At 41.1% G+C, this 12,527-nt stretch overlaps 1 protein-coding gene across 1 annotated transcript in view; it reads right to left on the bottom strand.

Moving 5' to 3' along the window:
* Positions 1 to 888: 888 nt before the first annotated feature.
* The window catches only part of LOC104166606 (sodium/glucose cotransporter 1-like), a gene marked incomplete at its 3' end in the record, with an annotated part of 18,868 nt that continues 7,229 nt past the window's right edge, over positions 889 to 12,527 (bottom strand). Inside the window, exons 3-8 of the mRNA XM_009706599.1 lie at positions 9,421 to 9,525; positions 7,956 to 8,015; positions 7,495 to 7,599; positions 2,597 to 2,702; positions 2,256 to 2,336; positions 889 to 1,109 (exon numbers count right to left, since the gene is read on the bottom strand). Coding sequence (XP_009704901.1) covers positions 889 to 1,109; positions 2,256 to 2,336; positions 2,597 to 2,702; positions 7,495 to 7,599; positions 7,956 to 8,015; positions 9,421 to 9,525 — 678 coding nt within the window. The remainder of the gene's footprint in view (positions 1,110 to 2,255; positions 2,337 to 2,596; positions 2,703 to 7,494; positions 7,600 to 7,955; positions 8,016 to 9,420; positions 9,526 to 12,527) is intronic.

Raw genomic sequence — 12,527 nt, 5'->3', positions numbered from 1 at the left:
TCACCACTGGCTGATGGATGCCCAAGCAGCCATCCACACCTCCTGGCCAACTCCCCCCAGTTTATGTACTGGGCATGACGTCCTATGGTATGGAATACCCCCTTTGGCTAGTTAAGGTCAGCTGTCCTTGTTACACTCCCTCTCATCTTCTTGCGCACCTCCTCACTGACAGAGCATGGGAAAACGTAGTTTTTTGGGATAAGCGCTACTTAGCCACAACTAAAACATCAGTGTATTATCAACATTATTCTCATACTAAATCCAAAATCAAGCAGAAAAGTAACTCTATCCCAGCTGAAACCAGGACAATCACTTGCTAGAGACTGGACACGTTCACGTGTGGCGGGTGCAGGAGCAACTCTACTCATATCAGTGTGATCTCTCAGGGAAACCAGACGGTAGGTTTTAGGAAGAAGGAAGGAGGACTGGGGAAGAGTCTCCAGACTGAAAGACCTGATAGATAAAGAACCTCCTCCCCAGACTGTGCATGCAAAGAAGAAAGTTGCACAAATAGGAAACAAACTAGTATTACTGAATGGGGAATCATATCTAGAGCCAATCTAAGAGGGGTCATTTGATGCATGGTTTTCTAAATAAATGTTCACATGACAACCTCTCCATGTTTTTACACATGGTCACACACAAAAAAATGAGAAAGGAATTATACACAGTACCTGCTGGGCACAGGGTATAAGAAGAATGGAAAGAACACTCATTCCATTTTCTCACGTGTGGGAGGGGTTTAGAAATCAGAAACTGGGAGGTCAGTGACCAGTCTTGAAATAACTGCCATTTCTGTGACCCAGCTTTGAATTATAGTGGGGAAAGAGCACCCCTAGATCACACCAGACTGCACAGCATTTCCAAGGCATAGGGCTTCCACGTTACCTGGTCCGTGCACCAGTACCACAAAGCAATGATGCTCAAACCAAAGGTGAGCCCTGGCCACGGCAGATCTCCAGTGACGGCATCTCGGAAGATGTGGAAGGAATCCTTTCGAGGAGTGTAGCATGCTGCATTAATTGTAGTATTCCCATAGGAGGTATTGGATGGAATTGCTTCCATGTACTTCTGCATGAAAGCATCATACCCTCCTACTTCAGAAAATGCTGGAAAACAGAAAGTGAAAGTAGTGATAAAGTATTTAATACTGAAATCTCAAATAGAGCTAGAGAATGTGAGGAGAAAAACCTCCTTAATATAGATGTAAAAAAACCCTGGCCCGTATACAGCAACATTTTCAGAAAACAGTATACATTGTTTTGTAAGTATTCACACAATCTAAGTACCAAAATGATCTTTCTTTTTAGGTTTCTGTATAGCTCACAAATGTTGCTTTAGGCTCCACTATCTCAGCATCTCTTATCCACGTCTTGCCAAGAAGTCAAATGAAGATACGTTATTTCCGCACACTCAACCTAGGGAGAACCTAAGGCAGGGTCTTACCAGGTTAGGTCAGTCTGAAGTTATTTCTGTTCTAACAATGGTGGAATAATAGAATTTCAGTGAAAGACCTAGCTAGAGGAAAACCAAGTGCTGAGTAACTGGAAGGATAAGGAAAGGACACTACAAACTCATAGAATCTTATCACTGCTTCTTTCTTTCTTATGATCCCTTCCTATTAATTCTGTTTAACAGCATAATTTCTGGTTTAAAATGCATATGGTCTTCTAGACACACACATTCTCCTATTCATAAACATTCAGTTCGTATCTTTTGTCCAGCTGGCAATATAATGACATCCAAAGATCAGCTACAAGGCTTACATAAAATGTTAGTATCTTTGGGTTGTTTTAACACAAGCTAGCAGCTAGAAACAAGGAAAAAACATGCAAGGGGGCCAACAGCTCTTCACTTTGAAACAGAAATTTTCATGTATTAGCATCTGATTATCTATGAAATTATGATCTTCTTAAAACAAGATACTCTCTGAACTTCTCAAGAGTATCATCATCACCTGCCAACAACTCTGCTTTTACCTCATTAGCCATCACAAGTCCTGTTCTGTCATGGGATGCTATATATTACCTTACACATTCACCTGTGCTTTGGAGATGGAGTGGTCTCAGTGACTAAAGGGCTTGGCAATATGCCTATTTTTTGGCAACATGCCTATTTTCTTTCCCTGATAAATAGGTATGTGAACTGAAATCTGCTGGTGAAGATAACAGAGTTCCACACTGCAGGATCCATTTCCATAGCCACTGTGGGATTTGCAGTTGAATATTCCAGTTTAATTAATCTGATTTACTTACCAAATCCCATGAGAATAAAGGATCCCACTACCATGATAAACGTTTGTAAGGTGTCTGTGTAAATCACAGCCGCAAGGCCACCTAATGGCAAGGAAAAGTTAAGACAAATAGGTTAGCTCCCGTGCAAATGCCTCAGTGGAAATATTTTTTTATTTTTTTTTATTTTATGTTTTGTTTTTTTTTTAAACACTTTTCTCACCACCTCTCTCTGTCAAACAAAGACCACTATAAATAACTCCCCTTTCAGGTTTTCATTTCTCCCCTCTTATCCACCTCCCCTCTCCTCCTTTTTTCTGGCTCCCCTAACTTCTTTGATTTATCAGACTGCTCTGCAAACTCACCTGTGATGGTGTAAAGAGCAGTAATAGCAAGCAGAATAACTATGGCCAAATAAAGATTCAGTCCTATGGCCAGCTGTATAAATACAGCTCCAGAGAATATGTCTGCCTATAAAAGAAAAAATGATAGATTAAGCAATGTTTAAATTCATGATGATGGCATACTATGCATTCATGATGAGAGTACTGAAATATACCACTCTGCCCCTTATAGTAATGCACACACACACACACAAAAATCAAAAATAAGGTAGAGGCCATTTTAGTAGAACTGCCAATCTCCCCTCAGCGCTGTGGTGCTTTCAGTACAAGAGTTGTCACACTACTCAAAGAATTTCCAGGTCTTTTTCAATGGATCGTTTTAGCTAAATACAGAGTCATCTCACTACTCTGTGCTTACGTACTGAGAGACAGCTTAATAACAAATTACTTAAAGCTCGGGATACACTTGCCGCTATGTGCGGGATGGGCTCTGTGACACCTCCAAGACACGGCATGGTTCTCTTCATTTAATGCTACTCTGTAAGTGTCTTACTCTTTCTTTACTGCTTGTACACATGTGGTATAGCTAGCTTTGCCAGTTCAGAACAAATGCTGATTAAAGGCAAACATATCATCTCCATTTTTAAGTTCCTGTAAGCATAATTGACATCAGTTGGCTAACAGAAAAGACCTTTAGTTCTTGCGTAAGGAAGGAATTGTTCAGGTTTCAGGGCAACACTCTGGGATATTAATCACACTAAATCAGTTCCTGATTTAGATATAATTATTTAGAGATAATTTGCATCGGTGTTATTTATCCAAGTTTACAATCAGAATAATCTACTGCAGTGCACTTGTAACGCATTAATGTAAATTATGCTTTCATTAGAGGTTTGCATCTGTACCTATCCCTGCTCCTGAGCATCCAGTTCATGGGCTCATCTCCAATCCGACCTGCACGCCTCCTTTCTGTACACCACGAATAATAGATATATTTGTGGTATATATAGAGAGAGATATATATCTATACAGCAAATCCTACCCTCATTTTACAGTACAAGTCCTCCTGGCGTTCAGCAAGCTCAGGAGCTGCAAAACGCTGCAGGAACTGCCCATATGGAGGGTCGGAGAAACACAGATAAACAACACTAGACATGCCCTGGAGTGAAGCCTGCACACACGACTACCGCAGGCGAGGCGGCAGCTTGCGGGAGGAGCAGGAGGTTCCACCGGGCAGGCTGCCGGACAGCCAGAGCCTGTGGTCACAGAACGGGCACTTGCACCGCTTCTGTCCACAGCTGGGCCGAGGTGAGGCAGGGCAGATATCCCAAGAGGCAGCTATGGAGTCTGGCTAGATGGGAGACGCCGGGCGAGGAAATCCTCTTCATTCCAGAGACACTGAAACCGAGACTGCAGGGTATGAGCTCAGCCTTCGTTAACTCTGGAGAATGAGGAAGATGCACAGACCTCCATGATGCAAGAGGTCCTCCAACCCTACTGCCCTGACACACCGAAAAGAACCGTGAAGTAGAGTGTGAATCACAACGGAGGTCTCACTCCCGAAACTCTGCCTCTGGAGCAACTTGAGATTGTTTGATTTCTTACAGGTTTTAGTTTGGAACTGGGAACAAGGACTTTTAGCTCTCAGCCCCAGTGTTAGATCATATCTTTTGTTCCTTCTCTCTATGGTAATATTTTTTTCCTATCTTTTCACACCACTGATCAGCTTATGTCCCAGATCTTTCTTTTATTGTTCTTGGCTTTCGTTTAGCCTACATATCATTAACTATTAATAGTCCTAAAATGACCCCCAGAAAGAAATGTGTAGTTAATTATTTAGCATCCTGAGCAATATATCAGCTTCTTCGAATTGCTGTGTTACCTCTCAGCTTCACTGCTGCCCCTTCCCAATTAGATTATTGCCTCTCAATATTTCCTTGTTTCTTCATTAATATGCTTTTATGGACACTATTTAATCTTTATCTTATCTCTGAATAGAGACTACATTACAGACTATCTCTCCAAAGCCATGTGCAGATCATGCAGGAACAACTGGCAGAACACATGCCAACTGCGTGAATCCAGCTGCGACGTTAATGTGGGAGTCAGGGCAGGGGCACATACTCTTTACCCCCTACACCATGCAGTTCTAAGAGGAGGTTATCCTTCTCCCTCCTCTTCCCCCTGGTAAGTCTATGCCCATATATTTACTACTGACATTATGCACAATGAATGTAAAGAAAATGCTGTAACACATTTAGAAATTCCAGTTTACAATTTCTGATTTCTTCAAAAACAATCGGGTCTTAATTCCCTTTTGTCTTGCCACAATTTAGTCAATTACTCTCCATCAAGATTTTACTTTTACTAGGCCATTTTCTTTGGCATAATGGCCAATATCAGCAACACTAGTGGCTAGCAAGCCTTTGAAAGCTGCTATGGGCATTACTCACAAAGCACTGCATGCTTAGGAAGCACGTACACGTGAGGTATCTGTGCAACAGAAACCCTTTGGGCTCAAAGATCGCGCGTGTCCTGATCCCAAAGATCAACACCTTGCAGCATGGCCTTACCTGGCAAGTGGTTGATTCGCCACAAAGCAAGGTAAGAAATCAACAAAAAAAACACAGAAAATATGCAGGAAAAGAGAAATGGTAATGACCTTGTGCAGAGGTGTGCAAAGGGAATATGATTATCACATCATGGTGGGCGCTATGCCAGGAGTTACATGACCTGACATATTATATTGTTCATTGGAAAGCACCATAATAATTAAGAACATTAGATAATACCTTGACACATCAAGGAAGCAGCACATAAAATAAATAGCCCAGAAACAAGATGCCACTCTTCCACAAGGGCAAGTGGCAGTAAGTATCGCTGCCAGTCAAACTGATAGGTGTGACTGCCCATTAAGGGCAGGGCAGAAATCTCAGTAAGCCCCAATATCACAAGGGAGTGTTTGCAAAGGTAGCAGTCAAGGAAGTAAAATGCAAATCCCCAAGCCAGCTACGGTGTGGACTGTCCACACATGGGTATGTTTGCATATACAGCATGCCTCTGGGAAGAGAGACCTATGCTAGCTTCACATGGCATGCATATCTCTATACAGCATAGAGAAGTTCGCTACGGTCCAGGATGGAACAGCCCTTCCCTTTCTGCCTCTGGAGCTGGTTCATCTGGAGACAATTTTGCCATGGTGTTCCATAGCATGGTACAGAAAAACCTGCTCTGACATCCTCTGACAGTACCTGAAACCTCCAAGGACTTTGACTGTTCTGCCTATTCTGAGTAAGATATGGCAAGTAAACCTGACCTGGGCAAATCCTGCCCTCCCAAATATAGTGACGTAAGGCAACAACGCAGAAGATGTGTTTGTATACTACAGAAATCTGAGCCACATTTGTGCACGGCACAGACACTGTCAGAGTTGTTCTGGGCACCTGGGGGAAACAAGAGAAATGGTTAGAGGAACTTGAGCGCCAGATTTTTCCCCTGCATGGCACAGAGACCCAGGTCCATGGCTGTTCCCCACACACATCTGAAATAATTGGATTGATGGGAAGCTGGGATGGGCCACTGGTAGAGTGGGTCCCAGGTAATCTGCTCCTGTATGGATCTCTTGACTATTCCCTTGCTCCCTAATAAGACAGGACCACAAGAGCAGGAGAGGGTGCTTCAGCCTAATGACCACACCAGAAGCTTAAACGGAGAACTTGTCCTGCATGGAAGCAAGATATTCCAACTGAAATGGGGTGAAATCCCATGATCAGATCCTTAGGCATGATAGAGGCTAGAAATAGAAGATAGACCGCAAATTCAGAACCTACATAACACCTTGATGGGCTCATTACAGTCATGCATAGCAGAATAGGACTGTGAGTCATCGGACTGGAAGAGTTTCTCAGCTGCTAGAGCTGCCAGAACTCTGTGTCACACCTGGGACTTCCAATTATGGGAGTTAAGCACAACAACAGCAAATTAACTAATCCTCTTGAAATATATGGAAATCCAACTCTGACGCCAGCTCCACAGTACCAATCTGTTTAATTTATAACCTTTCTAAGGATCAGTTATCGTGAAGATGTGAGAATGAGAGCAAAAGGCCAATCTTTTAGCTTAAATTGCACTATTATCACTCAGCTCCCATTCAGAGGGCAAAGAGTAATCTGCCATGGCAACTTCTGCAAAACAACAGATTGAGGTATGCCTGAACTGTGGACTTCTTTAGAGGCTTCATAGTTTCAAGATATATGGAAAACACCAGGTCCCTTCACTACTTCACAGCAACACCACCACTTACTTAATAAACATTAACTTCATAGCACCTTAAACTTTATACCAACCACTTGCCCATTAAAAGAATCTCTCCTCTTCCCTCTTTTCACCTCAGTTGTTATAATTTTCCTCCTTTGCATTTCCCCACTCCCTTATTTTCTAATTCCTATTATTCTCTTTTTCTCCCTAGCCCTCTTGCTCTTTTCCCTCATCATATTACAGATGACATGTTCACCAGAGGATGCTAAGACAGATAAATATGAAGTCTGAGGACAAAAATTCCTGCCACTGGTTCCACAGATCCCTAGGCTAATAGACTGTAGTTTCCTCCACTCTGACTTGTTCTAGAGGAGAGCATAAGTAGAAGTAAACCTTAAAACCTAAAAAAGAAAGAGAAAGCACAACAAGCATCAAGAGACATTGCCAGGAAGGAAAAAACTTGGATTGCAGAACAGATCTGAATACACAATCTCACTAGACAGAATAAAGAAAACACAAAATCCTATTTTTACAGTCCTTAATTCAACTGTGGTCTCCAAATCAGAAACAGTGGACCAATTGTGTAAGCAGTATTGTAAATGGGAGCTTCTTTTCTTTAGATCAATGTAGGGTAGAAGAAATGTTGCAAAAGTTTTACTTACTGAGATCTTTGTGAAAATATACAGGATCAGAGAAAGGACTGATAGGTAGACCTGAATCCGTTTCCCACCAAAACGCTTCTTCAGATACTCTGGCATTGTCACGACCTGCAGAGGGGATAGATAAGGTTTCGGGTAATGGGGAACAGATGCAAAGCAAATTAGAGGAAGTTTTTTGCTACTCAGATACTGTAAGAGTGGAGCACAAAGGGAGGGGAGCTACAAATGCAGTTGCAAGGAAGAGCAGCTCCAGGAATCAAAGGAGAACAAGGAGACAGTACCAAGTAATTTGCAGCTCAGGTCTCAGAAGAGAGCATTCTCGCTTTTCAAATATATATAGACATAATATAGTACAGTTCCAGCATGCTCAGATCTTGTGCCATTCATAATGGCTTTGCAATATCCAAGACCTGATCCACAAACATGAGTGGCGAAGAAAAGCATGACGTACTGTTTTGACTTACCCCAGCTTTGACGTAGATGGGTACAAACAGCCATCCTAGAACAACCACAAGTATCAGAGCCTGCAGCCAAGACAAGATCATCTGAATTAGCCTCCTCTCTCTAGTAGCACTCCCAAAGACCATTTATCAGACTTAATAGCAGTTAGAGACCACTGAAATCACATAAACCTGGGTGGTGCGGGTGTGGTGGGGAGGAGGCACTGTTCTGTCCTTTAATTTACAGTTGAAAATTTGGGAAGGAAATTTTGGCCAAAAAATTTGTCAGGTATAATGCAGCCTGAATTTCATGCTAGATGTCCTAGAGAAGCACACTTGATAATAAGACATTTTCTAGAAAAACAGCTAATTTCTGCTCACAGGATTGCCCTCTGGTATCAAAGCACCACTCCACTAGCAGCACCAGACTATCCCAGCTCTCTTCAGAACCAGCCCAGGGACCCTGGTTTAGCAATGGTTAAAATGCAACCAGCCCATAAGACTACCATTTCTGGGACATATTAAGGAAGGTGAAGCCTACTACCTAGACCTATTTGCTAGCATCTTGATCCCAGAGCCACTAATGCAGGATACTCTCCCACTCAGAATCAGGTATGCTGCAATGGTATGTTGCGACATCTGCAAATCTAGGTACTGGGGAGAGTAACATTTCTTTTGATCATTATTTTGATCAACTGCCTTCTGCACTGGGTCTCTGTGAGATGGCCAAATGTTTTACCACAATCTCACATATTGTACAGGATGTACCACATGCATTTTGTAAAATATTTCATATTTCCACGTGACCATTTCATAACGTATTTTGTGTTACCATGTGTAATTTGTGAACTATAGATCTTACTGTATTGCAGTGTCACAGTTTTCTGATTTAAATGGCTAGCAAACGTTTTCTGATACAGAGCTGTACATATTTAAATTCACTAATATAGACCAAAATCCTGCTCTCAGAGCTGCACTCTGCATTTATTCTGTCCACAGGGCTTAGAGGGCTTTTTAACTGTATCTTTTAAGTTCTGCCCTTAGATCAAAACCATAAGATGGACAAGAAATACTGGGTCAGCTTCTGCTGTCATACTAATACAAATTAGAAATAATTTGAGTGGAATAATAGTGATATACGAGGACAGTAACAGTCAAACTTAGTATTTCTTGCAAGAGGAGAATCAGATTAGACAGTCAGAACCAATATTTCCACCACATCTATTATCCTATACACCAGTCCTACTATGTCACAAGTAATGTAGCATATCTGCTCAAATATACACATGCATCATTGCTTCTTCCTAAACAACAGTTGTTGGATGAGCTAAATACTAGATTACATTGGAACTTGCTGGTCTGAACAGAAAAAAATTGTTGTCAAGCACAAACTTCAACAGCCCTACATTATTAGGCAACATTATTTCAATAAGCCTCTGCAGATAATCCTGATGTGACAAATAAGTTTACTTAAATGCATGCCACTTACATTCCATTCATAACCTCCGATGGCAATTCCTCCAGCTGCTGCTGTTCCCGCTATTCCCACAAAATGTCCACTGCCAATATTGCTGGCAAACAGAGAAGCACCAATCTGGAAACAGAAAGAACAATATTTGGCTCTTAGGTCCTGTTCATGGCAACTTGAAAAATCATGTTCATTTGGGATTTTGAACTCATGTCTATCTGTCGTGATAGATGGTGATGATGAGAATGATTGACAACCAACTTCCTTGACAACTTTCAAGACTCCCTCTTGTTTCCCCTCAAACCTGAGACTCCAGTTATCATATATACAACAATGAGAAAGAATAGGATGTTGCACATAAGATCGTCTTCCAGTTGAGTCAAACGGTTTATTACACCAATATAGATTTTAAAATATTTGCAGAACTCGACTAACTGACATTTGGATGATACCGAAACAATTAGGGAAGATGACTGTGATCTGTCTTGCTCGAGGAGGAAATGGTAAGTGTATACCCACTGGTCAAACTGGCACTCCCTATTTCATACTCCACAGTCTGTGGAACTAAAGGTATCGTCAGCAAGAGTTGTACAGACTTTTTACTCGGTTCACTTTTAGACAAAAGATATTCAATTACTGAATTAAATTCTGAAAGCTGCATGGCAGAAATACCTGCTGAGAAAGTGCTTCTGGAAGATACAAAAAATAGCAAATCAAGGGGTTATATTTAAGAAGCGATGGATCTCTAAGACCCCCAAATATAGCACTGATCATACAAACAGAGCAACAGGGGGGACATAGGAATCAATGGAGAGGAAGAGATTACTAAAAATGAAAGGTTTATGTTTGATTACAGACAGGCAGGAGCCGTTCACAAAAGAGAGATTGTGCCAAAAGATCTAATTCTTCATCAAATATCTCAGACAATACAAAAGATGAAAAGGTATGAGCTTCATTTCCTCAAAATGAAACCATTAAAGGCAGCAGAAATGCCTAACGATAATTTACAGGGTCAGACATTGAAGGATGCAGGTTGGGAGCTCAAGCATGAAAAAGAGGTTAGATAGGGTATTGTAGGCAGAAGACATGTGAGCAGAGTAGTTCCGAGGTGAAAAAAGGCGAAAGAACACTTTTTAATTCACTTCTATTTTTTCGTTGTCTTCTGAAAGCTACAAAGGAAAAAAGGAAACAGAGTTAAAAATAAAAGCAAAGCACATAGGAAATAGGCAAAAGAACCTCTGCTGACCAGTTTCTAACGCTCTCATTTGAGGCAGACCTCTCACGTTGAAAGATCCCAAGGTGCTTAAAAATGGTTCTTTAGACATATGAATGCAGGACCTGCACCCAGCACATTCTCCTTATGTAGTTCCCGAGTACAGCTGGCTGGAATATGTTCAGAGTCACCTGACAAAAGGGAGAAATATGGCTTATTTGCAACTCACGGGGAGATTTTTAGGGTCCTAAAATGTATATAAAGGGAATTGTTAGAAATTTCTGGGTCTGCAGTCACTGCAGTGAGTTCTTTGAGTAGCAGTAAAAATTAAGTCAATCTTTCTGGGAACACAGGGACAATTGCCTGAGTTTCAGGAGGATAAAAGTGATTTCATCATAGAAAGTCACTTCTGAAGATCAGATTTATTCTATAGAATAGAATTAGCTATGCCATAGCCAGAAATAGCAACCATGCTCTTCAACTCACAATCCTGATCTCTAATCACAAACTAGATTTTTCTCCCCCATTTTTATATTCAACACACAAATAAAATTCATCAGAGAATTCCACTCTTTATTTTCCACGCTTACATTTTTCTCCTTTCCTCAGTTTGATCTCCTGATTTCTTCTAGTCTTTTTGCAGATAAACCGTTCTTTTGCTGTGACAGGAAATTTATGTCTCTAAGTTCACTCAGGTCTGGATTTACTTTTTTTTCCACACATTTCTAGAAGTCAGTTGTGCCCTACAGAAATGTAACCAGTTTGTCATATGACAGATATTTCTACAGAAATTACAAGTGTTGCAACAAGCCTTAGCAAAGAAACCAGAGAGATCACTGATAATAAAGAAAACTTTTTCCTCTAACCTATTTGTGACAGCAGCAGTGTTTTCCCAGCAGTGACCATGAAGAAACAAAATACCATTTATACCAACCATTAGCACTGTTGTCCAGTGCTTTCCCTGGAGATGAATAATTAAACTTAAATCTAGGTTACTAGAAATGCAATCACCAGAAAAGATTAGCCACATTAATCTCTGATTTTATTTAATGTGTTCCCTCTCCTGTTTCAAAGGCTTAAAATGTACTGCAAGCAGATCCGAGTAACAAAAGCAGCTAATGAAGAACTTTAAGAACCGACAGCTGTAGTAAGCTTTGGCTCAGTGCCTGAAATCCCCGGGACATACTGTAGCATTCATTGACAATGCTGTAATCCCAACTTCACCCAGAGTACAATTGTATTGAAAAAATAAAAAATACAAAATCAAACAAAAAAAATTCAAAATTACCGACATATTTAGGGCCAGCGCAAGGACAAAACAATACGAATGCAGATACAGATACCACCTTCGCTTTCTAAATTGTCTTTTCTGAATTAGGGAACATACAGTGCAGCAGAACTGTAAGATCAACACAGACTGATCATGGATACAATTTTAAAAATGCTTTTTTATTGTTATGTATACATGGAAAGGTAGAACATGGCTTCATAGCTTGGAAAATGCTTATTTCTCTTAAAAGTGCAGCGTGGTTAAAGCAAGAGGAGGGTTTACCAAATATGCTTGCACCCTGCTAGCTGCTACTGCCAGAGGGGAAAGAGAAATTTCCAGTCTGCTACGGCGGTACTTTAAGGATGAGGGAAGAAGGCAGACGGGCTCTGGGTCCCAGCTGTCTGGCTGAAGAACCTCCTGCTGGGGTATTTTTGTACTGAAAAGGCTGATGACTGGAACCGCTTGATTTGCCATTGGTAGATGCTGCTGCAGGTCACCTGTGCATGACCTGAAGAACACTGGGCTCAAACTGGGGGACGACAGAGGGAAACAATTTTCTAGAAGTGTTAAATGTTCTCAGTGAATGTGTTAGTGAATTGATTTTAAAACCAGATCTAGGAGGAAAAGTAAAGAAGAAAGTTGATT

Source organism: Cariama cristata, unplaced genomic scaffold (assembly GCF_000690535.1).
Source record: "Cariama cristata isolate BGI_N322 unplaced genomic scaffold, ASM69053v1 scaffold16018, whole genome shotgun sequence".
Lineage (NCBI taxonomy): Eukaryota > Metazoa > Chordata > Aves > Cariamiformes > Cariamidae > Cariama > Cariama cristata.
The sequence above is the reverse complement of the archived record's forward strand: the minus strand, read 5'-3'. Positions and strand labels throughout refer to the sequence as shown.